Source organism: Neolamprologus brichardi, chromosome 18 (genome assembly GCF_056152115.1).
Source record: "Neolamprologus brichardi isolate AB-2024 chromosome 18, ASM5615211v1, whole genome shotgun sequence".
Taxonomy (NCBI): Eukaryota; Metazoa; Chordata; class Actinopteri; order Cichliformes; family Cichlidae; genus Neolamprologus; species Neolamprologus brichardi.
The window spans coordinates 13,926,673-13,954,496 of NC_142121.1; the positions used below are offsets into that span (position 1 = coordinate 13,926,673).

Genomic DNA, 27,824 nt, shown 5'->3' on the forward strand with positions numbered 1-27,824 from the left:
CCTTGTTGTGAGGTGGAGACTTTAAAATATTTAAAAGATAAACTCACTGACCCTCTATAAACTAGCTCCTGAAAACATAGCAAAAACTGTTGCATTCTACTTTATACTGTAAGTACTCCACTTGTTTTCTCTTTGTTTTTATTGTTTTGCCTCTCTTCTCCACAAAAGGACGGAGTTTATTTGGATTGTGCCACAGGCAAAAATATAATTTAACTAACATGAAAAAAAAGTCTGTGCTTTTTAAATGATGGAAGAACACAAAAAGTCTAAGGCTTTTAAAATGTAAACCAGAGAATAAGAAAAAAAAACATTAATTAAGAAAATTAAGAAAAAAATAACATAAAATTGAGATATTTGATTATATAAATCCATCCATTTGGTTCCACTTATCCAATTCAAGGTTGTGGGGCTGTTGGAGCCTATTTCAGTTGTCCTTGGGCAAAGTACACACTGGAGAGGTCACCAATCTATCACAGGGTTAACACGGCAACACAAGCAACCATTCACACCTACAGCCAACCTAAAGTCCCCGGAGAGAACCCACGCAGGCACGGGGAGAACATAAAAGCTCCACCCAAAAAGACTCCCAGGACCTCCGTGCTGTGAGGCCATATTGCTAACCATCACACCAACATACTCCCATGAATACATAATTAAATAAAATGAGCACATTTGTTCATAATATTAGAACATTTGCCTGAAGTTCTCACAAGTAGAAAGAACAGTGGCCACTGAGAAATGCAACCATGTGTCTTTAAGCTAATAATAGTAAAATATAAGAAGGGGTAACATAAAGAATAATACAATAGTGTAATAATACAATGCACAGCTTCTGAAGGTTAGAAATCCTAATTAGTATGGAGAGACAGATGGTGTTTGGAGCAATGCAGATATCCTACATCACAACATTTGGATGACGAGCAGCTCATTAATAATTCATTGTCTGTTGTTTGGAGGCTGGATGGCTTCTGCCTGTTGCTGCCACGCTGACTACAGCTTTGTCAGAGTGCTCTGTCAGCACTGACAGCTCGCCTTTTAAAGATACAGTTTGTCCAATTTAATAATTTTAAAGCGTTTGAGAGTGGTTTTGTGTGTGCGCAGATTGCGGATGTCACTCAGTGCTGCTGGTTCGGAGGCTGTGGAGAGCTGGACGGGATATTACCTTCTGCCTGATTGTTATATTTGAATTTTTATATGTGAAGGTCAAATCAAATTGTTTCCACATGAAGAATACACATAAAGACTTTCTAAGCTTGTTATGAACAGAACAGCGTGCTGCAATAATACAAGACCTCAGTAAGCCATGGAGCATTAAATAAAATTTCATCTTTCTTATTGCAGTCACAAGCTTTTTTTTTGTTGTTATTAAAATGTTTTTTTTTTTAATCTAATGATGCATATGTTTTTTGATTTATTACATTCGACAGTCTAGCCATTTGTTTTTCTGATATTTAGTCATGTCACATTAGGGTCAGAGTTTTTCCTGATGTTGACCATGACTCAAAAATCTCAGTATGAACCAGATCAGGGATTTAGAGACATGTTACACCCCTGTTAGTGTATGACTCTGAGCTTGAGTTACAAATCACCATTATCACTCCAACAGCTGAATCCTGCATCACTGGAATTGCAGTTAATACTGTTTTAACAACTTAAAGGACACTTTTCCCCCCTAAAATGCACAGCTATCTCTCTAAGGGGCAGAGATAGATTAGTAGGTAAAGTGGTTGCCCCATGATCGGAAGGTTGGGGGTTCGAATCCATTGAACAGCTATCCTGAGGTACCCCTGAGCAAGGTACCGTCCCTACACACTGCTCCCTGGGCGCTGCACTATTAAATAGTAATAATACACATTATTATTAATAAAGCAACACGTGTTCGTTACCTTTATAATGTGCGGCCCAGTCATGGTTAGTACTATCACCGTCCATAGTTTTATCCTCAGGCTGTTCGTACCTTAACCCTTTAAACTCTGAACCATGAAATAATTTACAGATTATTATTATTATTATTTCTTTAAATGGATTCTTTAGTGAACCTACTGATGGAATAGAAATGTGCATATACGAGTTTTAATTTCATTTAATCTTGTAATATATTTCTTTAAAATGTATCATGCAATTTATTTATATTTATTTATCATTCTTTTTTTGAGGCGGGGGGGGGGGGGGGGGAGTAACTGATGATGTAGACAACTCAAAAAGTCACAAAAACTCATTTATCAAATATGACACACTTGACTGGTTATTTTGATAAGTTGGACTCAGCTAATTTGGACTCAATAACTACTGGTGTAATGTACAGTAAACCTGTAAATCCGTATTTGAATTATTGATATATTTCTTTTCTTTTCTTTTTTGTGAAATCATAAAAAAATGCATCTGAAATTGCTCGATTCAGTTACTAATCCTCTAAAATGTCGGGTTACAAAACATCTGCAGACTGCTGATGGGACCAAACGAGGGGGAAGAAAAGGAGGGTGAGCCGGAGAGAGTTGAAGATGTGGGGTGGTGGTGATGGTGGTGAAGAGGTTGTCATGGTAACCACTTCTCCTGCTGCTGGGGGTGATGATGTAACACTGCCCATAGCTGGGTCTCTTTTCTTGTCCTTGTCCTCCCCACCTACGCTCTCACACATGCCTGCATGTGTGCGACGTGGAGGAGACACGCAGGGACAAAGCCAGTGTCCTCTGACTCTACACGACCCATTAACACTAAACGGCCCCTTTGAGCTAAAACCTGCTGCAGCCTAATCTCTTTCTCTTTTTTTAATGAACAGATTACAGTTGCCTTTTCTGTCTTTTTCAGAACAACAGATGCTTGTAGTTTCAAAAGAATCCACTGCTCTTAAGATAAAACAGCCCTCTCCTCCCTTTGGTCTCCCATAATCGCTGCTCCCCGCCGTACAGATCACATCATCAAAGCTGCGTGTGTGTGCACTCTTTGCATCATTAGACGACAAAAGGTAGAAAACCTCCGCATGGCAGTTAAAAGGATGTTGTAGTAACCCACAGTGCAGCCGATGCAGAGGATGATTCCTGCCACTTGAGGGCGTCAATCAGCTGCTGTGCTCAAAGGCAAAGAACAAAAACAACAGCTGGATTAAACACTTTATTCATAGAAATGTACCACAGGTTGGAAATATACATCAGTCGAAAACAAGGCGTAAATAAGGATTAAGGTAATCCTTCAACATCTTCACAGGAACTAGTACGTGTGACATTTTGGCCCAAACACAACCGCATCTGTTTAAAAAGCACATGTGGGATTCAATTTGACATTTTCAATTATGTTTTGTTTTCTCTCATACATAAAAAAAATCAGAACATTTTAATGTCTGCTGTATTTTTGAGCTGTGCTTTGTGATCCCATTCCCATCATTCACACCCAAAACGCAGCAGTTTGTGATTGTCTTCATCTGTACAATAGCATAGTTTGAAGCCAGAGAGTTTGTTTTCTTCTTCTTCTCCTTCAGGCTGCAGCTTCATATCTCTGGCTAAACAGAACCTCCACCACCTTGGGGTCAGCCAGGGTGGAGAGGTCCCCGAGGTCCTTGTCGTTGCGAGCAATCTGTCTGAGGATTCGCCTCATGATCTTTCCTGAAGTGGATGAGGACACGATGTTACACAGGAGGCAAGTAGAGGAAGATGATGCCGATTTATAAAGGTGTTGGACTGTTACCTGAGCGAGTTTTTGGGAGCGCTGGGGCATTCTGGATGAAGTCTGGTGTAGCGATTGGTCCAATTTTTTCTCTCACTGAAAAGAGAATGTAGAAAATAGAAAAAAAAATCAATCAAAAAAAGAAACAAAAGGCTGTTTTTATTTTGGAGCATTTCCTTAGCTTTTTTCTCAATTGCAGGCAATTGTGGCTCAAGAGTTGGCAGTTCGTCTTGTAATCGGAAGGTTGCCGATTCGAGCCCCGGCTCCGACAGTCTCGGTCGTTGTGTCCTTGGGCGAGACACTTCACCCATTGCCTACTGGTGGTGGTCAGAGGGCCCGGTGGCGCCAGTGTCCGGCAGCCTCACCTCTGTCAGTGCGCCCCAGGGCAGCTGTGGCTACAATGTAGCTTTCCATCACCAGTGGGTGGATGACTGAATGTAGTGTAAAGTCCTTTGCGGTCCATAGGACTAAGTAAAGCACTATAAAAATACAGGCCATTTACCATATGATAAAATAACTTACCCTGTAACATAAACAGTTGGCTGTAAACGAACTGCACATGAACTTTCATATTTGGCTATTTCAAAGCCAAATAATGAAAGTATTAAAGTACCATGTTCTGTTGGTGCAGAAACAGGAAGCATAAAAAAGTTGGGGAAACTTATTTGAAAACCCATGTATTATAGCCCCAAAGGGTATTTTTTTAGTTTTTCGGTTTGTTTTAACTGTTGTTAATTGTTCAAGAACATGTGGAACATGCTTGAAAAATATGAAATTTTACAGCATGTAGTCAACTTCAGTGTCCTGAGTGATTTAGATACTATAATAAAGACACTTTAACCTTTTGACAAAAGTGTATCCCTTACTGTTGGTCTTTCTTGATAAAGAAGTAAAAAATAAGAAGAAGAATTAGACCAGACAATATTTTTTTTTCCACAACTGGGCAAGTTTTCTTAAGCTGTATTAATTTTCAGTCCTGTAAAAAACTGAGTACATCCTTACTGCTTCCATAGCAATTAAGTGGGTAAGTAGCATTTAATTACCATCTGATTGACCACCTCAATAAAAGCAAATTCACCCCAAGGCTAGCAAAAAAACCCAAAGAGCTGCATGTCAGAGAGTCCAGGCCTCGATTAATATGTCAAATGTTGAATGTTCTGACTGTACAGTTAGAAAAAGACTGAATATACCTTTGGTTAAGAGGAATAGCAGGAGAAAGCCTCTTCTATCAAAAAGAACATGGAAGAACAGCTTATGTTAGGAAAATTGCATTTTAACAAATGTTCTTTGGACAAATGAAACCAAAGTGGAGATGTTTGTCCCCACATTGGGCAAAAAAACACAGCACAAACACCTCACACGAACTGTCAAGTGGAGATGATCTGGGCTGGTTTTGCAGTCACAGGACCTGGGCACCTTGCAGTTTCTTAGTCCACCAAGAACTCTTTTTGTATATCAGGCCATCTGTCCAAAAGCTGAACACTTGGCTAAAATTGTCCAAGCACACCTGCAAATCCACAACAGAGTGGCTGAAAAGGAGAAGAATCAAGGTGCAAAGATCGGGTCAAAGTCCAGACTTAAACCTGATTGAAAGGCTGTGGCGGGACCATAAGAGGGCAACAAACCTATCCAAACCTTAATGAACTGACACAACGCTGTAAAGAAGAGGGGGCCAGGGTTCTTCCCAAAGGTACGAGAGATTGATAAAGTCTTACAAAAAACAACTATGTCAAGTTACTGCACAGTTACTGCTTAGTTTTTCACAGGACTGAATCCAGCAGAAGTTGTATTTGTATTTAATTTAACATTTTATTTTAGATCAAATGCAAAACAAGAGACCACTAATACACAAAGACACAAAGACGCATGAATTTTAATGGACTTTCCCTTTAACCCTAATCAAAGGTCTCACCCAGTCTCTTGAGCTCATCCACCAGCGTGTGACTGAACTCCCGGCTGTCTTTGAGGGTGACAAAGCAGTAGAGGGACTCTCCCTTCACCTTGTGAGGTCGACTCACCACCGCAGCCTCCGCCACAGCCGCGTGCTCCGTCAGAGCCGCCTCAACCTCCGCTGTGCTCATCAGGTGGCCTGAGGGGGGATAAAAGATATGCAAGGCCATTGCAGAGATGAATAGCACAATTTCCTGGAGAGGCTAATAAATGAAAATGTGCTGAGAATATTTAAAGTTATTTATGTCAGATTAGATAACAGCCTTAAAATAAGTTCTGAGGGACAACACCGTACCTGACACATTCAGCATGTCGTCTATTCTCCCTGTGATCCAGTAATAGCCGTCCTTATCTCGCCTGCAGCCTGACAGAGGACAAAACAAAACTTTATATGGGGTCTCGTGGTTCACTTTGGTGCTTTAGTGAGAAATTGTTCATGTTGAGAACTAAAACTCTATCCTGAGTAATATTCAGTCTGGGAGTGATAGCCAGCTAGGGCTGATTCTTGGATCTCACCATCTCCAGTCACATAAAAGCCTGGGAATTTCTTGAAGTAGGTATTTTCGAAGCGCTCATGGTTCTTGAACACAGTGCGCATTATTCCAGGCCACGGCCTCCTAAATACCTGAAAGAGAGGTGTTACTGCCATTGCTATTTTGAAATTTTATTTGCATCCATACACTGACGAGTTCAACAACAAAAAAAATACACTACTTCTAATTTTTTATATAATTATTTAAACTATTTTTAAATAAAATAAATGTCACATCCAGGAAAAATACTTCCAGAAAGCATAAGAAGGTGAAGAATGTAAATGAAAATTTAAAAAATCTAAAAGTATTTGATTACATTTAGATAATAAACATGCCGCTGGTTCATTGGCCAACTTTAACAGGGAAACATCGTTTTCGTCTTCCTCTCCTTTTTACCACACATGTATTCGTTGTTGCTCGATACGATCACTCTGACAGAGAGAAATGAGGCTGTGTTGAATTGAAACTTACCAGATAACCCTCAGCTTCACCTTCCAGCTCCTCTCCGTGCTCGTTGAGGATGGTCGGCTCCACCCCAAAGAAAGGGAAAGTCTGAAATATGAGTTTTGGATTTAATGTGAGATAACTGTTTTGTTTCATTTAATAACTCCCCTGCAGCTGCAGCGTTTCTTCCAGATCATTATCTGGATCATAATAAGGAGAACCAGGCTGCATTTCCTGCCCTGCTTTTGTTAAATCATGCTCGACATTTTCATGCGCACAGGAAAAAACCCTTGCATACCAGCACGACTTGAACTAATGACAGTCCTCACATGCAGGTATGTTTTAGATTTAGAAATGTCAGTGTGGAAGAACAGTTATCACTTACAGCGGAGCCTGGTTTCAGCGGTGTAGCAGCAGGTAGAGGAGTCAAGACATGACCTCCCTAAGGAGAAAACAAACATAAAACATCACAGCAACAAAGAGGTAATAAAGCAAAACATTTGATATGCCTTGTAAGAATATAATCAATCAGTGGTGTATCTATGGGTGGGCTGGGATGTCTGTTGCCCACCTATGAAAAAGAAAGCAAACAAAAAAAAAACCAATCCCAGTCATGGCTTTTTTTTTTTAAATGTCATTGATTATCAAAAGGACTACTTTCCTATTGGGCATTTTAAAGGTTTTAGTATATGCTCACTACAATTCAATTAAAATTATTAATACCTTTAATTCTTCTACTACTACAAGACTTTATATACTGTAGTTTAACTGCTGTATTTCAATATTGTGGGAGCAGTGTTTTTCTCTTATGTTACTTCCATGTTAGTTTCCAATAATATAATTCAATTTTATTTATATAGCAGCAAACCACAATAGCAGTCACCTCATGGTGCTTTATATTGTAAAGTTGTTACAGTGATATAAAGGAAAACCCCAACATTCAAATTATCTGCTACAAGTAAGCACTTGGCGACAGTGGAAAGGGAAAAATCCCTTTTAACAGGAAGAATATGTGACTGGTTTGGGAAAATCCTGCATTGAGGTACTATATATTTTTATCATTTTATCCCTATTGACGCATACCTAGCATCATCTTAGAATCTAAGCACCTGCACATCCTGAGAAGAGCTATCCCAGCTCATCATACAGAAGTTGTTTCAGACCCTGCAGTTCTTCTGAAGCGATACGCCTGAGTACGACTTCCTAATAACACCTCTGTAGTCAGTTTCTTGTTTCTTACCGTTTCTGTTTGCCAGAAGGTATCAACGATGGGACATCTGCTTTGACCAACCACTTCATAGTACCACTGCCACGCCTCTGGATTGATGGGTTCACCCACAGTACCCAGAATTCTCAGGCTGGAGAGGTCATACCTGACAAATCAAAAGATTTCCCTTAGATTACATCATTGCGTGGTATTTATCATGCTCTTTGTAGCTCAAAGTCTAAACTTTCTTACTGACAACAAAGAAGGAAACTATCTCACCTTCAAACTACAACTTCAGTGCTCTATGTTGTTTTAGCCTTACCATAATGTTGATACTGTGCTCTGTTTAAATAGTGAATTAAAATCTGACTTCGGTGAGACTTTGCATTTTTAAGCTTTCATAGCTAATAATTTTAATTTTTCATAATAGTCTATAATGACTCATTTTTTGCATGTATTGTTGAGAATGTTTGTCTAAGTACGATTTTTTTTAAATTCTCTTGACAAATAGACTATTATTTGATTACGCTAAATATTTTCTATCTACAGTTCTACCAAAACTTGTAATTAGTGATTTGGTTTTTTTCTTTTTGTCGCTACTGTGCCAACACTGTGCTCCGATTAATTATTAATTTTGAAAAATAATCTTATTAGTGCTGAGAGCTAGATGAGAGGATTGACCCTCCCTTCTATACTCAAATATGCAGCTCCGGTAACTAGAAGGTTAGCTTAGCTTCACACAAAGACTGAAAGCAACTCCTAAGCTATGCTAACTGGCTGCAAAGTTAGCATAGACATTAATCCTTATTAATGTAAACATAGTATATTAACAAACATGATTTTAAATATTATTAAATATGTTAACTCTCATGAACTAAACAAAATGAATTAAGCCTTTATTTTATCACTACTTAGTAAATATTAAAAATGTGCTCATACTAATGCTTGGCTAATAGAGTAGTAGTTAAGGCATTAGCTTAGCAAGCAAAAGGTCGCTAGTGGGATTCCACTTGTGGGCATCAGGAATAAAATTGCCAAATTAAATGTGGTGGTACCTATTGTGGGAACTCTTTGTGACAAGGCAGCAGCTGAAAGTATCACACAGTTAATATTAATAATGCTAAATTATGATAAATTAATAATCTGAAAGAGGTCTTTTGTTGTCAATGCTTACAATAAGTACTTGGCTAAGATGTTAAACTTAGCTTTAACTTAGTACAAATATGACAGTCTATCAATAGTCAGATTAAAGCCCTTAAAGGTTTTGTCATAATACTCAAGTTAGATTTGCTAAGTTAAAATATTTGGTTAAAATAAACCATTTGTTTGTTGTTTGTCTCTTTGTTCAGAGAAAATAAAAATCTATTTAAACACTCAGTGTCTTCTGTTTTTATCCTGTAGTTTATAAGAAGAGGTTTCAATTATTCCCATATTGGGTCATATTGGCTCTAAATCTGAAAACACAGTAACCAAATTGTTATATAAGAAGTGAGCAAGTTGATGGAGGTCTTTCCAAATCAAGAGAGGCACCACATCAACTGCACCACTTCCCCAGTAAAACTGTGGCGTGAAAGCCAAAATATCTTGGAGCTAACGCTGTTTGTAATTATTTATTTAACTGAGCTGCAGCAGATGATGTGTCCACATACTTCTGTAGTGGCTCACGCCCATACTTCATCAGCAGGCGGATGGCTGTAGGAGCTGTATAAAACTTGGTCACTCTGTACTTCTCAATTACTTCCCAGAACCGGCCAACATGGGGGTGAACAGGGATACCTTCAAACTGCAAAAACATGCAGACACATGCACACGGAGGTTTGGTTTTCCATTTTTTGTTTAATGTGACATGTGACACCTTGCTGATTTCACTCACTAGGACGCTCGTAGCACCGTTTGCAAGTGGACCGTAGGTGATGTAGGAGTGTCCGGTGATCCAGCCAATGTCGGCTGTACACCAGTACACATCATCGTGGTGATGATCAAAAACGTACTTGAAGGTCATCGACGTGTAGAGGAGATATCCAGCAACAGTGTGGAGAACACCCTGTTTCAAGTGAGCAAAAAATAGGTCAACAAGGAGACAGAAGACAGCAAAAATAAGAGATCTGTTAATGCTGGCAGAAGAGACGTGTATGGAGGTGTGTTTCTGTGTGCATATTAGTCAAGTTCTGTTTACACGCTCTCATAGTGGGAAGTGCCCATAAGGTAAACCATAACATTTTAAAGTTAAAGTTTATGTCTTGAGTGAAAGAAACATGTCTGTGTAAAAGAAAAATCCATAAATTCTGTGTTTTCTATAACAACACACGCACACACACAAATAGAATACACAAATACAACAGTGGAGCTTGCAGATAACTTTCAAGGATTACATTTGTGCCTCTCAGCAACAGAAAACCATTAATTCTCACTATTTCATGGCAGATTATGTAAATGCTGGCCCGGTTAAAGTCATTACAGGCTTATCATAGTAATAAATAGATGCTGCGATTTGTGTAAATGATAAGATTTCCCTCATGCCTCTGGAAAAAAACTCGCCTGCATGTGAACGTCTGCCTCACCTTGGGTTTGCCGGTGGAGCCGCTGGTGTAGAGGATAAAGAGCGGGTCCTCTGCATCCAGCCACTCGGGCTCACACTCCTCAGAGGAGTCCCTCATGGCCTCGTCCCACCAAACATCACACTGTGAGTCCCAGGGGGTCTGAATGCACCACAACAGGAGGGAACAAATCAAACTCATAAACCGGATCATTACAGCTGCTTGCCAAGCACACCAGCAGGAGTGCAACATGCCAATTTCAACTCTAATTTAGAATGCCTTGAGGAGCTAAAGGCTAAATATTTGGAAAAATATGACAGAACCATTTTTTTGGTTCTGAAATATATTTTTCCCCCTGTAGTTATTCAAATAAAGACATAAATATGTATATAGAATCGTTTTACAATGTGACAAATATGTGTTTGTCACTGTGTGTTCATTTTTCGAGCTGACGAACCTGTAGTTTGTTGCATGCACCTCCACTTTTTGTCTTCAGTGCATGGTGCTTGATGACGAGGCATTTGGTGACACTAGCTGACCCTCTAAAAGAGAGGAAAAAAAGAAAAGCAGTGAAAAGGTAGTAAAAGCATAAAGTCTTTGCCTAATGGATACTGAGTGCATGCATGCTGCTCTGCTTTCCAAGGATTTGCAAATACTGGATTGGGGTCACATCTTGGTTCTTGCAGGTCGAGCGCCTGAAGTCCCATGTGATGAAATATTTTGTCATGTGTCCACAAGAACAACAAAAAAGTTTCTTTTTGGAAGTGATTACTGATGTTTGCTCCTTGTAGACTTAACACAGTTCTTTCCTATATTAGGTCACTGTGAACAGCACGAATCTTGTATACTTTGTGCACAAGATTAAAAAGCATACATTATATAATTTCAGGGGATCCATAGATGGGGGACCCACATACACATAAATGAACATATATACGTTCCTGAGCTTTATGTTTTTTTTCTCATGTTTCTCAACTCTGTATTAGTATCACCATAACAGTAACTTAAGTAATTAAAGTAAATACTGTAATTTGATGGTAATTATAGCAGGGGTTAGGGTTGGTATGAAAATTTGACATAAAATGAGTTTTTTCACATATGGCTTAAAAGTTACCTCTAACCACATCTGTACCCCAGATACTCCCATAATCCTTCCCAGCATGCTTTGCTTCTCAGCTAACATTCCTCGTAGTCGTGTTGCTACAGCAGATGAGCAGCTTGGGCTTCCCTGACAAAGGTGCTCCATGTTGCCCGGCAACCTCGTTAATGTAAAAGCCTTGCTGTCTGATTCTGTAACATCTCTGATATCAGCTGACTGCTCTGTGTGCGTGCGTCTGTGTGTGTGCAGTGACTCATAATCCAGGGGCTGACTTCCATTACCAGCTGCAGCCAGTGTAAATAAGGGTGGTTACTGAAATCTGGGAAAGTGTGGGCTTTGTAAGCAGGAGCTACCTTTCCCGGCACTTCTCCAGAGCCTCGGTTGCAATCTGCTTCAGGTTGATCAGTTTCTCTCCTCTGTAAACACCATCTGATAGGAGACAGAGGGAGGAACAGGTAGAGGCAGAGAGCTGTGATGAAGAAGTAAAATTAAACAGCAGGGAGTCATCTTTGCAGCTTCTGGCAAAACAAAACATCTCATTGTGGTGCTGCCATTTGGCACACATGTTTTAAACAGAACATTAGGAGCTACTGAATGAGTGAGGACCACAAAAGAACAATGTGCACATCAAGCACAGTTAATCAGTGTTTAGAATAGAGATTGGTGGTTTTTGTTTTTGATCATTTTTCATTTTGTGCTGAGTCCTACTTTTATAACCAAAAACAAAGCTATGTTTGTTCCTTTGTATATCTTCATATAACCAGATAGTGAAACTCTTAACATCAAGAGCTTCTTTTGCAGGAATATCTTGGATGAACTTAGGCAGCATTAACCTAACATGTTCTGTTTGACACATCAGAGCTCACAGAGAAAACTCAAACAGAAAGGCCCTGCAAAGGCGTAAACTTAAGAGTGTCTTGCAGGGTGGTAACAGTGCTTACTAGTCAGCTACATCATAATCTGATGTGTGCAAATGGATAAAATGTACAGTTTATCCTTCTGCCACACCTTGGGAACACAGGGACAGGACAAACACTTAGCTGCCTGAAGACCTACCTGCTGTCACTAGTACACTACTCTGGGCATCCACAATCCTTTCACACAGAGACTCACAGGAGAAACCTGCAAACTGAACATGCAAAGAGAAAAACAGAGGACGTTAGATAACAGAAACAATCATTTCAGGAGCATTTGCGCGATTTTTTAAAGAAAGCACTTTTGAATTGTTGTTTTTTTTCTCTAGTGAGAATAGGGACCAGGTGAAAGAGCAACTGGAGATGAGGAGGTGAAGAAGCCAGGAGTAGATGCAGTAAAGCTGGATGAGTTTATATACCTGGGCTGCTTTGAATCGGATCATCCGAAGCACGATGGAGGTGAAGAAAAGAGTGCATTCAGGATGGAGACGGGATGAGTTGTTACAGAGTAAAAGAAGATGGCGGCATTGACAAAAACACATGAGGGATAGAAGATATATTGGATAAAAAGGATGCTGAACATGAAGCTGCCAGGCATTAAGAAAAGAGGAAGATCAAAGAAGAGGGCCATGGGTGTAGTGAGAGAAAACATGGAAGCAGATGACCCACTTTGGCAACCCCTAAATGGAGACCAAACGAAGACGAATTCCTGGTTTTACCTCCAAATAAAGTTGTTTTGATAATCTTAATGAAGAACTGGCTAAATAACTACATTTTAAGGCACTTGCGGCAGGTGTAAATAAGGTTTTTACACAAAATCATCCAACCAACATAGAGCAACATTTAATGTATATTTGGAGCTGTGTTTGTAGCAATTCATTCACACTGACTGTAGCGTCGTGTTTCAGCTGTACCAGATCTTGAGGGAAATAACTGGCTCTTGATCTGCCAAATTCTCCACTTTGATGCCTATCAGCTACTCAATAACTGTGTATGTTGCCTGTTTGGGACTGACTAGGTAGCAAAGGATGGGTGCTGAGAGAGTTTTTTTGCAACTTGTTTCAATATAGCAGCTTTAGATGCTTTTTATTTAGTGTGTGTAAGTTATTTTAACTAACGTGAGAAATAGATCATAATTATTAGGAAACATCATTTACAAATTTAAAACTGAGTCAGAACCCTTGAGCCAGACTAGCAGATGTTGCTGAGTACTGAGCCAACATATTCCTTTTTTTTTTAAAGGCTGGAAGTTGTAAGAAGTGTGGAGCCTTCTAAAATCCTAAACTAAGCTGTTATGTCTCTGATATTACACCGTGATGGAGTATGCTGCTCCTTCTCATCATCATTTACAGATTGTTGAATTTTACATAACAAAGCAGACAGACATTAACTGCTCTTTTCTATGATTGTCATTCACATAGAATCCAGACAGGAGGTCTGGATATCTGGACAAGGTTAATGGTTCACGGAGCACAAAGTTTCAGTGTTGATGAAGCATTATGAATCAGGTCACTAAGGATTCTGGACTCAGCAAAATGTCACTGCATGATTGGCATTGGCGCTCCTGCAAGTTTCCATGGACCAATCCTTTTTGTTCATTCATGATTAATATTAGCAGTCACGGGATAATCTAAAAGGCTGGCGCTGTCCCAAAGATTGTTATGTTGCCATGCCAAGTGTTGTTCCTGTCGAAAGCAAATTAAACAGATCAAAACTGAGAGTTGGACGATGTACAACAATGACTAAGCAAAGACAAGGTCACTTATATCTAACTCTGCCAGCCTTTGCGAGTTATAAAAAGCGCCCACTTTGGAGTCACATTCTAGAGTTATTTTAAGCAGAGCTACTAACCTTTGCATGGAAGAGCAAGGTTAAATATCTAAAAGAGTGTTGGCTTGCTTGCAGAATTGCAGTGACTCTAGTGCCTTCTCAAACTGGAAACAGCCAGCAACTGTCTGACCTATATACTAAGTGCAGGTGCTGCTGGTGCTGTGTTCATGTAGAAGACAGCTGATAAACTACTGGAGCAGGGCAGTCTGCACTAACAGAAGCAACAGCTCGGGTTCAGACAATGTTTTCTTGTGGAAATCAGAGCAGCAAGAACCAGCAGCCTACTTCCTGACAGTCTGCAAAAATGCACCATGCAGATATTAGAGAATGCTGGACAGGAAAAAAAAAGACTTTCCAGTTTTGTAAAATTGTTGCATATGGTGCATAGTCATAATAGTACTTACCACAATAGAGTGAACAGCACCTATCCTGGCACAGGCCAGCATTGTGTACACAAGCTCTGGGATCATTGGTAGGTAGATAGACACTCTGTCTCCCTTTTTCACACCTTAATAAAAATATATTTACATATAAAACAAGTTACTACCACTCTGCATCTGTGAAACTAAGTTTGTCAGCAAAATCTGTAAAGCTATACTTCTGTATTATAATTATGGACTAATCATGGACATGACCATAAGCTCAGGTTCTCACCCATTTGCTTCAGCACGTTAGCACAGCGGCAGACATGGCTCAGCAGCTGGCTGTAGGTGATGGCCATTTGATGATCAGGTGAGTTTCCCTCCCTGATAAGACAGCACACAAGAGAGAAACTTTCAAATGTATAAATGTATTACAAAACCTGTCTGTGATTCTACAGAGGTCTCTTTGTCTGTTTTGGTAAAAAATTGCACACAAAAGTACTTTCCCACTTTCCCCAACAGTGTTGTCCGGTGAGTTCTTTGAGTTCACAGTAGAGATAACCTGTTCCTGTTTTTGCTAAGTCTATATTAGGCTTGGATGTTTGTCAGGATAGTTATTTGGAAAACAATTTGGCACACTTGAAGGGGCAGCAGAAAGCATGGTACCAAGCCAAATGGGAATGATGAAATAAATGACTGCACAGATGAAATTCTGCAACTGATAAATGACTTCAAGATGTGATAGCAAATGTTGTAACTCAGCTCTATGTGAAATAGCCTGCATATATGTTGTCAAAGTCTTTATTTTTTGGAAAATGTACAGCAGAGCAAACCAAATTCAGACATGGTGTTCCGCAGGGGTCGATCATGAGACCTCTTTAACTACAACATTTATATGACTCCACTTGCCAAAATATGAGATAATCAAAATTTCCCATATTTAATCTATACTGATCTTTACAAATACTATAGAAGCAGATTACTTTTATATTCATATGTGTTTATTTTTGATTTGTCACTTGAACTTCTTTCACAGCCCCTGATTTTTGTTGAAATGGGACTCTTTGCAGCATTTTTGCTGTTCTATTTTTTTATTTATTTTTTTTTTGCATTCTTCTACCTCTTTAGACAGTTGTTCAAATTATACTTGGACAAAGCGTGAGCTAAAGTCCCATGAGTGATCGACTGTTGCTCAAAACAAACCATGTGGAAATTGATAATTTGTCACCACAGCTGATAGTTATAGTTTCCTTACAGAGTGTACTAAAATAGTCACAGCAAACACGTAAGCAGGTATATCATACAAGTGCTTTGTTTTAGTGTAAATAGCATTAATGATCTCCTACAGGTGATTTCCAGGATGCCAAGTTCCACTGAACCCTTACATTGCTGAGCGTGCAGAACAACCTTCCTGCTTGCTAAGCTTAAACAGCTGACAGAGCAAATAATAACTGTCATAATATAATAGTAAAACATCATAAAGTAGAGGCTTTATTGTAATATGACAAGGGCGTGGGGTCATCAGCACGCAACTGCAGGTTCAAATCATTTAAATGACTTAAAATTTAAAGCTAGAATAAGTTTAAAAATGTAATGTGTGTACATTCGTCTATCAAGTGAAGTTAGTTGCTCTAGTTAGACTTTTTGTAGTTGATTAATCAAATAGAAATAGATTTTTGCATTATAAAAACAATAAGAAATTGTTGGACAGATAGTGTATAAAATCTGTAAATTTTTATCTTCTGCTTCTGACAGGAAGAAGAAGCACTGCTGTAGTGATGTGCGCTGCCAGTGGTTTGTTTTGGTGTTCTGGGGTCAGCACAGGGGACACAGCAGTTGTTTTTGACTGGAATACTTAGCATAACTCCAGGCAGCGTTTCCCATCATAGCTATTATTTCCTCTGGGGGCATGCTGGTGCTTACCAGTAATAGGCAACCTTTTCACCAAGGTTCCCCTCCCTCACATGTCTGTCCAAGACATTATAGCACATGTTGGTTTTGGCTCCCTCCATGCATTTCACATAAATGCTCCCTTTCGTCACATCGAAGTTGTATTGCAGCATCGGTGCTGTTGCAGGCTTCTTCCAGAAGAACTCATCAGCAACCTCTTTCCAGAAAGCTAAAACAGAGGATACTTTTTATCAGTGTTATGGGATGCAGATAAGGCAGATTAGCACAAAGAGATACTGTATGCAGACAGGCTCAAAGAGATATGAATGGCAAGGAAGCACTGCAAGCGCTGCACTAAAAATACAGACAAGTTTGACCTACCTTCTGGATTCTCCAGAGACTTTTGGTACAATGCCAGATATGAGTTAAAGTCAGGCACATGAGCATCCTTCTGCAGGTCATTAAGAGGGTAGTACATTTTGTCCTGAGACTCAGGAACAACCATTTTGGAAGTACAGATGCAGACAGGCCTATATCATTGGAGAGTGAGTCAGAAAATGGTATAATCTGAGTCCCTGCTGGTCTGTCTGAATCCTCCTGGGTGAGGTAACAACACTACAAGGCCTGTACTGAACCAACACAATTCAGCATGCAGAAAGACCCACCCCTAATCCCTGATCTGCAGGCTCTGGCTCAGTCTGCTTAGAGTCAGGGCAGCCAATCAGCTCATGGAGTGCAGCACTCCCACTTTTTCATTGGATGAGCCATCCCTGGCCTGCTGATCACATTATGTTTCTAAGCAAGTGGGTGGTGGAAGAGGACAAGGAGGCGGTCTACCCCCAGCAGGATAAATTCTGGGGATTCAGGCAAACATTTGTTTGAAGGGAGGAGGCTGATGGGTGCTGTTGGTGAAAAGAAGAAAATAATAATAATAGAGACGTATGCAACAATTATTCACTTTCAGAGTAAACAAACAAACCCTGCCTAATCCCCAATGCATGTCTGCTGTGAGAGACAGCTCCTGAATCCTTTTAACACTAGCATTTAATAAAACTTAGTCTTTTAAAACATAAATTTCTTATGGGAAAGCTCACTGTAAAACCCCTGCTTCCACCCTGCTTTGCTTTAATTCTCTGACATGGCAAACATAGCACACTTAAAAAATATCCTTAGAGAAAAGAAAACAATATTCCACTGACAAAACACATGTGAAAAACTTAAAAGAACCAAAAACAAATAAAGAAATAATAAAAATATTTTATACTCGGTAGAAAATAAGTCATAACAATTTAACTTGAGACAAATTATTATTCGCAATTATATAATGTCCGCCTCTACTTTCAGCTGCTCCCTTTAGGGGTCGCCACAGCGGTTTATCTTCCTCTCACCCTATCCCGCTAATGTCACGTCAACATTCTCCCTGTCCTGCTTCACTGCATCCACGAATCGCTCTGCTGATGCAGTGATTTCCAATCTTGTTAATCCTGGTCACTCCCAACGACCATCCTCAACTCTGACACCTCCAGCTCTACCTCCTGTCTTTTTGTTACAAACACCGTCTTCAAATACTGCAGGTCTCACCACACTCTTTTTCATTCGTGCACATGTGTTCTATTCTGACTATAATTCATTTTCCCTGGAGTGCATACCTCCACTTCTCCAGGCTTTTCCCACCTGCTACCAACTCTCACTACATCAGAATATACGAAGACTCCTGACCTCTGTCTGTCAACCTGTTCATCACCACAGCAAACAACAGGCTCAGAGAGATCCCAGACGTAATCCCACTAAATTTATATCAGTATTTTTACTGCAGTATGTTGTCTTTTTAATGAGCACGTTTATTAAAGTAATATTAGAAATTACTTAAAGGTTTGTTGTGAAGCATTTTGTATAATTTTGTTTGACCGTTTTTACTGCGTCTTTATTTTTTGTGCTCTGTTATTCTGTTATCATATTTTAAATTAAAATGTTCATTATATATTTGCATAATTTTGTTTCTTGAATGTAGAAGAACTTTTCGCAAACATTCAACGTTGACTGACTTTGAGCTCCAACTTGAATCTGGGATCGATTAAGCGCAGAGACGTACAGACGTCACGTCGTGCGTCAGACAGTATGAATCGAACCTGAGCGCGCTTGTGTTGATGTCGGCTACCGCTGTCCCGTTCATTTCCTAACGCACCGGGACCAAACTTCAAGCGACAAGATGTTTCTGTCTGCTGCTGTTCGCTCTGCAGTGTCGCAGGCGGTACGGTTGTGATTTTTTATGGTTCTGGGGAAAGGTTTGGGTGCAATTTTCGATAACGTGGAGAAAAAAATGCTATGACTCTTCACAAGGGCATGCAGTGGAGGCCGCTCAGCAAAATGACGTTGGGTAACACTAGCATGCTAGCTAAATTAGCTTTCTGCTGTCAAACTTTTAAAAGGCGATCGCTGGAAAAATGTGCAGCGAAAGGAATACATAGCCACTAGAATGGGTTTTTAGCAGGGTCGTGTACATGCAATTGGCTTTAACTTCACCCTATATAACTGCTTGCATGGCTACTGTAAATTCACAGTATGGGAAAACACAGCAATATTAATCTAGCTGGAAACTTGGATCAGATAACACTGTTTGCAATTTACATAAAACTGATTTACATGAAAGTGGCTCAGCACAAGAAGTTGTTTTGTGTATAATAACAGCTTGCAAAAGCTTTACATCCGTTAAATATCAATTATACTGCAAAGTTTCTACTAGTAAAGTAGTAAAACTACACATTTGTTACTGTACATGTACTTAAGCTATCTAAGGTATTCACTATGCAGAATGTCACATTTCACAGTCATACACATTACATCGTACTATCAGATCATAAATATTGATTATATAAGTATAATCACTCCAACATTTCAACTGGGGCTCATTTTAATTGTTTTGTATACAGCTGTGCAGCTTAAACTTTAATAATAAGGCATAATTTGTTACAAGATGTATAGTTAATATTATGGGGATGTAGAATTGTTCGCAGCTTAAGATTTCAAGAAAATTCAGTAGTACAAACGTAGTACAATTAATTTCTAAATATAGTGGACTAGAAATAGAAATCTATAGATTTGGGGTTATTTAGTTTTCATATCTTCTTTCGGACTAGTGGGAAACGTTAAAATATACACGAAGAGGTTTATTTTACACAACTTTACCCACCTTTACGCTATTGTGTCATACTTTATGTAAATATGATTTTCCAGTAACAAACATTTTAGTTTAGTTCCACTTCATCGCTTTAGAGGAAGATTTCTCAAAATAATTTTTTTCTCATACTAGAAAACAAAAATCTTGACTTTAGGCACAAACTAGGACTGGGCGATATATCGAGTTTTTTAAAAATATCGATATATTTTCATACGAGATATAAGATGTGACAATATCGTTTATGTCGATATAGTATATGTTACGTTATAATTATACTTGTGGAGCCACAAGTTTGCCTGTCTTTTGTCCACTTTTGTCTCTACGCAATGTTACGCTGGCTCGCCTCTCTCCTTCACTGAACACAACTCCTCCTCCCCCATCGCTTCACCTGCAGGCAGCGACAAGATGGACACGGCAAATCTCTGTTAATGAGTTACTGTGCATCGCCCCGTGCGTGGGGCTGGACGGCGTCAACGTGTTAACAACCTAACCATCCCAAAGGGGCTGCATGGCCTAAAATCCTTTCATTTTCTCAAAAGTTGACAGCGCGCCTTATGTATGAATTCTGGTTGTGCTTGATGACCGCGAACCGATTTTATGTGGTACACGGCGCTCAGCAATCTGTCAAAAATGTTTGAGTACGACTTTGGTAAGCTACGGAGCTGCGGAGTAATACGTACTGTGCTTCAACGTAATATTACCGTACTGTGTGTGTATAAGGACCATAAATGGCTCCTGTTCAGAGTCATGGTTACGAAGCGGATTTCAAACTCCAGGCTGTCAGTCACGCAGTAGAACTTGGGAATAGAGCAGCTGTGAAATCTGTCTCTTTGTTATTATGCTCAGCGTCTTTTAGTTTACATTTTGACTGCACAATTGTGAGCTTTTTGTTATGCACAAAAACAACATTGTTTTAGTTTTTTTTATGGAGCATTATTAATTAATAAATGCTCATAATTTATTTTTGAGTAATTCTTTCATGTACACCTATGCTGTATATTAATAAAAGTGCCTGTGTGACATCTGGGAAACAGCTTTAACTAAGAACTCTCTTTTTGTTCTTACTTTATGGCTTAAAAAAATTTCGAGATATATATTGTATATCGCCATCCAGCTAAAAAATATCGAGATATGAATTTTGGGTCATATGACCCAGTCCTAGCGCAAACCTTCCATTTTATTGCTGTATGTATTTTAAAGCTTTATTAATAATATAGTTGTGTACAAATCAAGGCAGGCGCAGCAGTCACTATAAAGTTTACCTTTTACATTGAGCCAGTCAGTCAACAATTGCCTACAGTCTTTAGTCTTTGGGTCAATCTTTGGGTCATTGATGTGAGATTCATATTTTATTATGTCTAAGTGCATCAGTTCTGTTTAAAATATGACTTGAAGGAGTTTAATCCACAGACTAACATTTAAATAAAATAAATAAGAGGTTTAGAAAACTAACAGATGATCTTAAATCATAATGTTAATTTGACATCTGCAGTTTCACCCCTTCCAGTTCCTGGTTCATATTAAACTTTAAACACTTCAAACTTTTTTACTCGAACACCTGTATTAACTTACCAAGGGCACACATATAATTTTAAAATGAAAGTTAAATTACATAGAAATTAAGTTAACGTTTACTTCAACATTATCCTAGTTTTACATAAAAACCTCATGTTTTTGGTTGCACCACCTGATATTTTTGGGTTTTAGTTATCGCTGAACTAACACAACTTAAACTTGGGTCTTAGAGAATGAACCCCTGCAAGTCATGAATTGGATTTGTTATTTTTAACATATGGTATGCACTCAAAAGTATTGCATGTAAGTAGCATGTTTACTGTAAGAAATGTTGGCATTTGAGATCAGTTTGAATTTAGCTCCATGACATCACTAGGTATTTTACCTGTTTTCTTCTGTTTTGCAGGCCAGGAGTCTGCATCAGTCTGCTGTACGTGCTGGAGCTGGTGGCATTTTTGTGGTGAGTGGCACTTTCCGTTCCTCAGTGCACAAAATGTGTAGAAGGTGACAGACAAAAACAGACCGTGATGCTGTACGGGCTTTTTTTATACATTGTGTGAGCTCATCATGGTGGGTTACTATAGATCAGCAGCTCATGGAAAATTTTGTAAATTACAGCAACAATTTGTAGTCATTTCTAATATTATCTATATCTATATTGCTGCTAAGTTTAATTGTTACTGTTCAACGCAGTCAGTCTAGCTGTTATTATGTCACACTAACATTGTTTTTTTTAGTTACACTGGGGCAGAAGTTCACTTCTGCAATGTTTGTCTATTATTGGAAAATGAATAATTCATGTTAATACATTTTTAGAAGGGTTAAGAAAAAGATTTGCTGATGGGCTTCATAAAACAGGATTAAACAGCAACACCATATCAGCTTTCTTTACTTGGTGTATGCGTAAACAAATTTTCACAAGCATGGACTTTAATCACAAAACTTTTAGAAACTGTATTTATCCTCACCTTGTCTTATTTCAAAAGTGTATTCTGTCTTAGTGAGTGCTGCTCCAAAACCAGGGTTACACAGGTCACAGGAGAAGTGGGAGTCCCATTTGCATGTAACAATTGAGGCAGAACGATGGTCAGAATAATGTCAAAAATGTTTAAATGTAACCATTAATATCAGATACAGACTGACCTATTACAACATTCTCCATCAAACTTACATCACGCCACAAAAATTAAATAAATATAAACCAGAGTTTATAGAGCATTGAGGAGCGTTTGTGTTTTTGCACAAAGGTAAAGGCATTCTGGCATGAATTTTCCAACATTATGTCAAAGGTTTTAGAGCTACTCTTTCCATTAGATCCTCAAATATGTTTGTTAGGGGATTTTAAAGGTTGGTACCCAATTACGAAAAAGGCCAACAGAAGTTCCTGGAACTGTCTCTATGCCTTGTTAGAAAGTGCATAACCATTATGTGGAAGTCCGACTTCCAACTACCTATTTTTAGATGGATCTCAGAGATATATAGATGTGTCTCACTTGAAAAGATCACTTACATGCTCAGAAACAACTATAAAACCTTTGTTAAGATTTGGCAGCCTTACCTGGCCTATATGAACACTATACCAACTCCTTTATTGGACTGATAGGATCAAATGCAAAGGTTTTTAGAACTTATAAACCTACTGTCACCAGTGTCAAGTATTGTCCTTATGCTGTATTTTTGTTATCCTGATCTGTTTGGGTGGGTTTGGAGATGTGTTTTGTCCACGCTTCACTAACTTGAAAATTTTGCAAAAAAAAAAAAAAAGGCTCAGCCATTAATTGAAGACACAGCTCTGCAGTATGTTTGTGCAGGATTGATCCCAGTGGTATCTTTTTTCCGAAAGACCTTAATTTATCCAGGGAGGAGCCATTACAGCCACACGAAAACATCTTGTGATAGTTTTATGCAGTGGAAACTCTCCTTGGTTCCATAGTCCCCCGGTAGTAACGTTGTTTTTAACCTGTGCTTGATTTAAAAAAAAAAAAAATGCTTATGACACTCTTCTTTAATTAATGCATTGGTTGGCTGCTTTAAATTAAAAAACAAAAAACATTAAATTTCTTCCCCCCTCAATTTTTTTATTGCACAAAGGAGCTTTGCTGCTCACAAGGGGGCAGTGTGTGCAGAAGCAGAAATAATAGTTGTCTGTGTTGAGTCTGTTCTCTCGTTGGGTAGTAGCACCTGTTTCCCTCTGGGCTTACATGATGAACTGTTAATATTTTATCAGATACTGTTTGCAGCTCACAGATCTGTTACTCACGCATGAAAGTGGTAGCTGTTGAGGAAAAATTCAGCCTCAGTAGAAGCTTCACAAGATTTAATACATACACAGATAATTATATACCGAAGACGGTTGTGTGTGTGTGTCTGTTATAAATAAAGTTTAATCTACTTTAATGTTATCCTTATTCTTTTTTAGCACAGAGATACTCCTGACAACAACCCTGACACACCTTTTGAGTTCACTGAGGAGAACAAGAAGGTGAGCCTCGCATCTGTGTTGAACAGTATTTTTTTAAGGATGCACTGATGTGGTTTTCATTACCAGTAATAGCAGATAATTGCAGGTATTGATTTTGTGTTATTGCACAGAAACTGGAATTTCTTTTCAGAAATACCCAAGTTGATTGGCTTAGGATGTCTCTAGCTTTATTTTGTAACTAATTTAGTAGTTATTTAATTGCCTCTCCACCTTACTACACCAGACAATGTATTTTCCTGGTATTTTTTGTAGAAAAAAAGCTCAACGATAGATGGCCTACCTACTACTGTACAGTACACTACAATTATAGTATCATTTAATTCATGTACTTGAATTATATCAGGACTATTTCACTGTATAAATTGGCCTTGTTAAAATAAAAATGGGAAATACAGTCATGGAAAAATATCTTTTTCTGTTCACTGTAGAGGATTGAGGCGATTACTTCAATGTACCCAGACGGACACAAGCAAGCAGCCACCATCCCCGTGTTGGATTTGGCACAAAGGCAACATGGATGGCTCCCTATTTCTGCCATGAACAAGGCACAGTCATATTTTTAGTGTTTTCCAGCAGAGTGATGCTCGTCAAGCTTTTCTGATGATAACGAACACATTTGATATAAATTTCGTATTTCAGGTTGCAGAGGTGCTGGAAATCCCTCCAATGAGAGTATATGAAGTAGCAACGTTCTATACGATGTTCCTACGTAAACCTGTGGGAAAATACTTCATTCAAATCTGCACGACAACACCCTGCATGCTCTGTAACTCAGAAAGCATCGTGGAGGCCATCCAAAACAAACTCGGTAAGAGTGCTTTTCCATTTTATGCTGAGAAACCAATGAAGAGATGAAAACAGATGAAAACAAACTTTTTTTTTATTGTGTATGTTTGAGATAAACAGAGACTGAGAACAAATGTATAAATATACAGTTGCCATTGGTATTCAAACAATATCAAGCTGTAGCATCAAACAAGATTGAAATCAAGCAAGGAAACTGTCAACACACTTGAGTGAGCCTATGTTACATTTAATAGAGGACAACGTTTGTTCTTTAAGTCAACCATAGTGAAGTTATACTCTTCTTTTTAACTCACATATGTGGCTAACAGCTGTGGCACGTCAGGCTTTAGTGCTCGAGTTAAAAATATTTGTTGTTTTAGTAAGACAATCTGTAGAGTGTCAGATGAGACTAGCTGAAAATGAAGCGTCTCTCCATTTGGTTCTCCACAGGTATCAAACTTGGGGAGACTACTCCAGACAAGATGTTCACTGTAATAGAGGTGGAATGCCTGGGTGCCTGTGTGAATGCTCCAATGGTTCAGATCAACGACAACTATTATGTGAGTGCTCGAGTCGTCTGTGCAGACGGCTTCCATACTGAACGTTTTAACTAAATTAACCAAATTAGATTAAAGCTCAAACGAGTTTCACAAAGAATGTGTACAGAGCACCGTTTCTGGAGTGCTCCTCTCATGTGGAAAACAGTGCAGGTGTGACACAGCCTGCAACATGGAAGACTCTAAAGGAAATTAAGAGCAGGGAGAAAAAAATAGAGAAATAATCAGCTATAGCATGAGTGTTTTCTTATTCATTATATTAGTTTGGAAAAATATCAACTTCTTGAACCAAGTGTGATGTCAAAAGTTTTCTTTTTGGATTCTTTTGTGGTTAAGCATGTGAAAATAATTCTACCATGGGAAATTTACTTATTGCAAGCCGAGCTTAAGTGAATTACCCAATTAAAGATGACTGTGAAGGAGGAATTCTCCGCAACACCTCAGCTTGCTGAGGTATCATCATTAGCGAGAAAAGGCACGATGTGTTAATACCAAGAGTACCTTGTGCTGAGGTTGGCATTTTCTTATGTGAATAATTAACACTCAAGCCATACACACAGCCTTTGGAGATTAGATTAATTCAGTCATCAATTACACATTTAGTTTTACTCAGGATGACACAGTTTGCAAATAAGAGCTTGAACTTGTGTCGGGTTGTTCAGGGGCTTCTAAATATGAAGGTAGAAGCAGCTTTGGAGCAGCACACAGGCAGTATTAATTAAGCAGACCACCCGATTCAGTCTTTGTACTTACGAACATTGTGAGATTTGAAAAAAATGCCATAATGGTTTTGGGCAAGTCTATATCATTCATTTTTAACACTATGGTTCAGCTCTGCAATATCATAAAGTAACTGTACTGGTTTGAACTTTACTGACAGTTAAAGTCAGAGTTATTATTGGCTATAGTTATTAGTGCCCGATACTGATGTTTAAAATAAGCTGAAGACGGTATATGTACTTTTCCCCCCCCTGTTTATCCTTTTTCTGTTGTTGTTTACTTCCTCTTCTTGGTTTCCTCTTGCAGCCAAACCAAAAAAAATCTTCATTACAAAAATCCTTTCCTGTTTTAAAGTCGATTATCTGTCTGTTATGCTGTATACTTTATAGTCAGGGAAAACTGATATTATACAAGAGATACATATCAGCCACTGATGCCTATAAATATCACTGCAGATGTCAGTATTTTAGTTTTAGTGAACAAGGGTGATATTGGCTCATATTGGTAGGCTCATAGATCTTACTATTGATAAATTGGTGCTGCCCTGCATGTCCTAAAGATCAATAATAAGATATTTTGAAAGTTGGGAAAAGTTGCTGTTGGGTGAAATACAGTCACTGACTGACATGGTCAATCTGACATTGATGTAGTATTTATCCATTTATCAATTTAGAATAAATCATCATAATTTCCTTTGAATTACAAAGATAGTATTTAAAGTATTCCCCTGTCTTTAGAATATAATAGATCTTCTTACAGATTGGAGGATGTGAAAATCAAAACATGGACCATCAGATGACCAAAAGCTAAGCTGCTCTCATCCCTTATTCTAGGAGGACCTTACACCAAAGGATATTGAGGATATTATTGATGAGCTTAAGGCAGGCAGAGTCCCTCCACCAGGACCCAGGTACGTGCACAATTTGCATAATAGATTCTTATATAATTTTAAAGTCATGTGTGAACTGATTGTAGATGAAGACGTTTGTTCTTTTTCTATAGGAGTGGCCGATTCTCCTGTGAGCCTGCAGGCGGACTGACTTCCCTGACAGAGCCTCCTAAAGGACCAGGATTCGGTGTAAGATCGGACCTGTAGACATTTCTGGGCCACTATCTGCTTGCTACAAAGGCAAGCTGTCAGTGAAACTGTTATGGTTAAGTCAGATATATTGTGTAAATAAATTGTTCCTGTACATGTTCTCAAGGTGTCAGTGTCTCACTTACATGGATTCCAACAAGGAAAACAAAACTGGAAACATGAAATGCAGGATTTGTAGCAGTTGTTATATTTCTACATACTTCTAAACAAAGCTGTCTAAAGGACTGGAAGAGTAAAGCTTAATACGTCAATGTAGGCCTAAAGCTAAATATTTTGTGTGCATATTGTGATACTACATAAATAGTATGTATTTCTGCCTCAGTAAGTTATGTGACAGTTTCCACTGTCATTGCCACTTCAGTGTTGGCCCCCTATGGAAACCTTATGAAGGGTTTTTACTTAAGTATGAATCACATCCTTTGAACACTCAAATTCATTCAAATATGACATCTCAAAATTACAGCATAGCACATGCACAATAAGATGCATATTCCTACCATGTATGCCCCTATGGAAAAATCATGTGATTAAAAGCTCACAGTACAAGCTAAAGCTATTAGATGTTTGTTGAAGTACTACACATGCTAAAACAAAAAGTATAAAGCCTTTTTAATTAACATTAGCTCTACCAAATTCATTTTTGGTCCTTAATATTTTGTTCTGAATTTTACTGGATGTAAATATATTTTAGTGGACCAATTTTAGATGTCTTTCAATTACTGTGGTTCAGTGACATTTAAATTGTTTATTCATAAAGAAAACCTTTGGTAAACAGTAAATACCACCAGATATGCTGCTATGCATGGTGTAACAAATTATGATTAAATTGTAAAGTTATTTTACTACATGTTACCTCTTTAGTTCATTTCAAATGTGGTTTATTGACATTGTTTCATTATATTTGGTTCTGGACATACATTTAAGACATTAATAGAGACTACATGATGGTTCTGACAGGAATAATATAAAAATTCTTTCATCTAGTACATCTCCAATTAATATACTCCAAACTAGACTGTGGGTAGTATCATTGTGACTGACTTTATTAACAAAAGAACCAC

The 27,824-nt window shown here is 38.5% G+C and overlaps 2 protein-coding genes across 2 annotated transcripts; one reads left to right on the forward strand and one right to left on the reverse strand.

Annotated features, from left to right (window-relative positions):
* Positions 1-3,098: 3,098 nt before the first annotated feature.
* Positions 3,099-17,072, reverse strand: acss2l (acyl-CoA synthetase short chain family member 2 like). Its single transcript, XM_087831745.1, has 18 exons — positions 16,808-17,072; positions 16,460-16,655; positions 14,829-14,920; positions 14,579-14,682; positions 12,487-12,559; positions 11,784-11,859; positions 10,789-10,873; positions 10,356-10,493; positions 9,668-9,838; positions 9,444-9,577; positions 7,828-7,960; positions 6,973-7,029; positions 6,615-6,695; positions 6,127-6,235; positions 5,906-5,974; positions 5,573-5,749; positions 3,682-3,756; positions 3,099-3,599 (listed from the first exon to the last, which is right to left on the reverse strand). Exons 1-18 carry the CDS (start codon positions 16,929-16,931, stop codon positions 3,472-3,474), a joined length of 2,022 nt encoding a protein of 673 aa, XP_087687871.1. The 5' UTR covers positions 16,932-17,072; the 3' UTR covers positions 3,099-3,471.
* Positions 17,073-18,528: 1,456 nt separating this feature from the next.
* Positions 18,529-26,863, forward strand: ndufv2 (NADH:ubiquinone oxidoreductase core subunit V2). Its single transcript, XM_006792292.2, has 8 exons — positions 18,529-18,677; positions 21,526-21,579; positions 23,539-23,601; positions 24,030-24,146; positions 24,241-24,409; positions 24,838-24,947; positions 26,498-26,574; positions 26,667-26,863. The coding sequence occupies exons 1-8, from the start codon at positions 18,636-18,638 to the stop codon at positions 26,758-26,760; spliced, it is 726 nt and encodes a 241-aa protein (XP_006792355.1). The 5' UTR covers positions 18,529-18,635; the 3' UTR covers positions 26,761-26,863.
* The last annotated feature ends 961 nt before the right edge of the window (positions 26,864-27,824 follow it).

What these genes read in the sequence shown, in the direction of transcription:
- ndufv2 (XM_006792292.2), top strand. Translation starts at nt 18,636, where the DNA reads ATGTTTCTGTCTGCTGCTGTTCGCTCTGCAGTGTCGCAGGCG. An exon ending in AGATCAACGACAACTATTAT is followed by an intron (nt 24,948 to 26,497) that starts GTGAGTGCTCGA and finishes CCCTTATTCTAG; the next exon opens with GAGGACCTTACACCAAAGGA. An exon ending in GTCCCTCCACCAGGACCCAG is followed by an intron (nt 26,575 to 26,666) that starts GTACGTGCACAA and finishes CTTTTTCTATAG; the next exon opens with GAGTGGCCGATTCTCCTGTG.
- acss2l (XM_087831745.1), bottom strand. Translation starts at nt 16,931, where the DNA reads ATGGTTGTTCCTGAGTCTCAGGACAAAATGTACTACCCTCTTAATGAC. An exon ending in ACGGTGCTACGAGCGTCCTA is followed by an intron (nt 9,578 to 9,667) that starts GTGAGTGAAATC and finishes ATGTTTTTGCAG; the next exon opens with TTTGAAGGTATCCCTGTTCA. An exon ending in CGCTGAAACCAGGCTCCGCT is followed by an intron (nt 6,696 to 6,972) that starts GTAAGTGATAAC and finishes CTCATATTTCAG; the next exon opens with ACTTTCCCTTTCTTTGGGGT.